Below are 2849 nucleotides of genomic sequence, written 5' to 3'. Positions count from 1 at the left end.
GGCCGTTTCCGCCTGTGGCTGCGCTGGACGTGGGTGCACGGGTTTTGCTGAAGTGTCTGTCTCCAGTTCCTCTGGGGCACGTGGCGTTGTTTTGAGAAGGAAATGAGCTGATGCCTATAAGGCTTTTGGTACATAACAAGCCCTTGATAAATGCCAGCTATTCCTTCACCATCACTGATCGGAGGCCGCAGCCCCTGTCCCCTTGCTGGTGTGAGCAGTCACACCCCCTCAACCCTCCAGAAGCTCCCAGATACGGCCCGGAAAGTGTCAGAGGGGACACCCAGCAGAGGAGCCACTTCTCATGACAGAACGTTCAAAGCGAAAGCCCGTTTAACTCCGGGCAGAGGACGTTGCTTATGGTCACCAGGACCCGCGCTGCGGAGGCCCTGACCCTGGGCTTCTTTCTTTCAGTTCAACGACCTTGCCTCCCTGTCGCTGACGCTGCTGGACAAAGGTGCGTGTGGCGGCGGCTTACCCACGAGCCTCTCCCTTGGCCTGGTGGGAACTGTGGCAGCTCCCCGGGCGGGCTGAGAAAAGGGGTGCCACCTGGGCAGCAGCAGGTGTCCCAGGGATGCCGCCGCAGGACTAGCCCCAGCTGGAGCTCAGAGGAGCTGTCCTGCCCCCTCCTGCTCGCGCATGGCCCCTCGGGGCAATATTTGATCTCGATCCCCGGGCACCCCCACACCAGGCCCCCACAGCCAGGAAGGGGTGGGAAGGGAGTCTGGAGGAGGAGCTGGGCAGGCGGGCAGAGAGCCTCCACCCCCAGCCTGTGCCTTGCCCCACAAGGGTAGAGGGGACAAGGCACCAAGGCAGAAGCTGCCAGGCACGTGACCCAGGCACACGGGCACTGGTCAAGGGAGGTCACGGATAGAAAGGCCAGGGACGACCAGGCCGGGGCCTGTACACACCCAGGCACCTCTCTGAGGGGCACGTCTCTTCCCTCCCTCCCGTGGCCCCACCCGCCTCTTGTTCCCAACGTTGACCCCACAGATGACATCGGTGAAGACCGGAGCGGCGAGGCCGACGGGGAAGCCAGCGGCCTGGGCGAGCCCCTGGTGAAGCGTGAGCGCAGCGACCCGAACCCCTCCCTGCAGGGCGTCTAGCGCCGCGGCCCTCCCCGGGCCCGCCGGCCTCCTCCGCCCACCACGACCGTGCCTCTTACCGAAGTGACCTTGACTCCGACTCACGGGGTCCAGGGTCGGCGTGCCCCAAGGGACATGCCATTCCTCCAGAAGAACAGCTGTCCACCAGGGCCACAGGCCACGCCTGCTTCTGCGTGCCCAAGGGCTCCCCTGCGCCGCCCGGGTGTCTTCCTCCTGACCGTCCCTGTCCTCCCGCCTGCTGGACTGTGACCTTCCATCGGAGTCCATGCATCCTGTCCAGAGCTGCCAGCGCCATGCTGAGTGGGCCGGCACAGCGTTGGGCTTCTCCGCCATTCAGCCGGTCTGGTTTTCACCATGATTTTTAACACTGGCAGATCCGGGGAAGGAGGTGTGTCCGGCAGCTGTGTCCACGGAGCCCCCACCCGGGTGCCCCTGTGGTGGGGAAGGCCCGGCTCTGCTCTGCACTCCGTGGCCTCTTCTGTCCTGCTCCGTGCTCTAGACACCAAAGGTTCCCAGAGTGTGTCTCTTGACGGGGGGACAGCCCACCACCCCACATGGCAAAAAGTAAGTCATGGAAACAGGCCCGCTCATGTCTTTAGAGTCAACGCCAGAAATGTCATCAGCAACGGGAAGGACTGCGGTTCCGTCCAAGGTCACAGCCAACGTGAAGCCACAGTGCTAGATCTGGAACCGTCTGTTCCAAGGGGGCGGGGTGGTCAGCATGTCAGCGGCACCTGCAGGGGCAGCCACCCCGCTAGGTCTGCACAAACAGCCGTGCCTGCAGCCCGCTCCATGGAATCTTCCAGAAAGCCTGCCTTGGAACCGGCAATGCTGGAGCCCTTGGATTGGCAGTTCCCATCTTGACTGCTCAAAGTTGAGACTCTTCTCTGGGGACAAACAGATCCCAAGGACTGGCACAGCCCTGAACTGGAAACTGCAGATCTGTGTCCATCAAAACACGTCGCCCTTGGTCAGCTCCGTGCGAGACTCTGTCCCAAAAGCAACTGCAAAGAAGGAAGACGAACCTCTGGCCTGGGGAGCGCCATCTTATGAAATGCAATAGTTTCTCTTTTTGGAAATGTGTTTATACCGATAGTTTTGTGCTCCAATTGTTATTAGAACGTTTCGTATGAATGTGTATATCGCAGTATATTTGGTTCCCGATATTTTTTTCTCATTCACGCAGAAGGTACTTAAGTTAAACTCACACGGCCTTTAAAACCCTTCCTTCCCGTCAAGAGGAGTGCTCTGCACGCCCCGGCCCTCGCCAGGGGTGCAGGGAGGTGTGGGGGAGGACAAGAAAGACACTCTGATTCTAGAAACCAAAAGTCTGTGATGGCCACAGTGTTTGTCTGGTCTCAGAGTTCAAGACTTAGGTGAAATCAGACCGAAAGAATGTCTTCACGCGTCTCCTGCTGGGAGGCATCGGAGTTCACGGTCCGTGGACTGTGACGGCCCGCCGTCGCTTCCGCCCGCGTGCCGGCCGGGTCTGCCTTACGCTCTGTCTGGTCCTTTGCAGGATTCCACAAGGAAGACTACAAATGACAGTAAATGCACGAGCCTTCCAAGCCTGTTCTCGTTTTTTGTTGCAATAAACACATTGAACGTGCCCGTTTGGGGGTCACAGTCCACACTCCAGCCACGCACACTCCCCCGCAAGGTGGCCCTGGAGGGTGCGGCCCTCCCTCCCGGCGGGGCCCCTGGCACTGTCCTCCCAGCTCTCTGGGGATCCTTTGAGAAGGACCA

The 2849-nt window shown here is 60.3% G+C and overlaps 1 protein-coding gene across 1 annotated transcript in view; it reads left to right on the top strand.

Moving 5' to 3' along the window:
- RFX2 (regulatory factor X2) overlaps nucleotides 1-2671 on the top strand; it is a 52467-nt gene extending 49796 nt beyond the window's left edge. The window contains exons 16-17 of the mRNA XM_023538599.1: nucleotides 412-454; nucleotides 991-2671. Of these exons, the coding sequence (XP_023394367.1) occupies nucleotides 412-454; nucleotides 991-1103 (156 nt within the window). The 3' untranslated portion in view covers nucleotides 1104-2671. The remainder of the gene's footprint in view (nucleotides 1-411; nucleotides 455-990) is intronic.
- Nucleotides 2672-2849: the final 178 nt, after the last annotated feature.

The sequence above is a fragment of the Pteropus vampyrus genome, unplaced genomic scaffold, assembly GCF_000151845.1.
Source record: "Pteropus vampyrus isolate Shadow unplaced genomic scaffold, Pvam_2.0 Scaffold226, whole genome shotgun sequence".
Lineage (NCBI taxonomy): Eukaryota > Metazoa > Chordata > Mammalia > Chiroptera > Pteropodidae > Pteropus > Pteropus vampyrus.
Note: the sequence above shows the minus strand (reverse complement) of the source record. Positions and strands in the feature narration are given on the sequence as shown.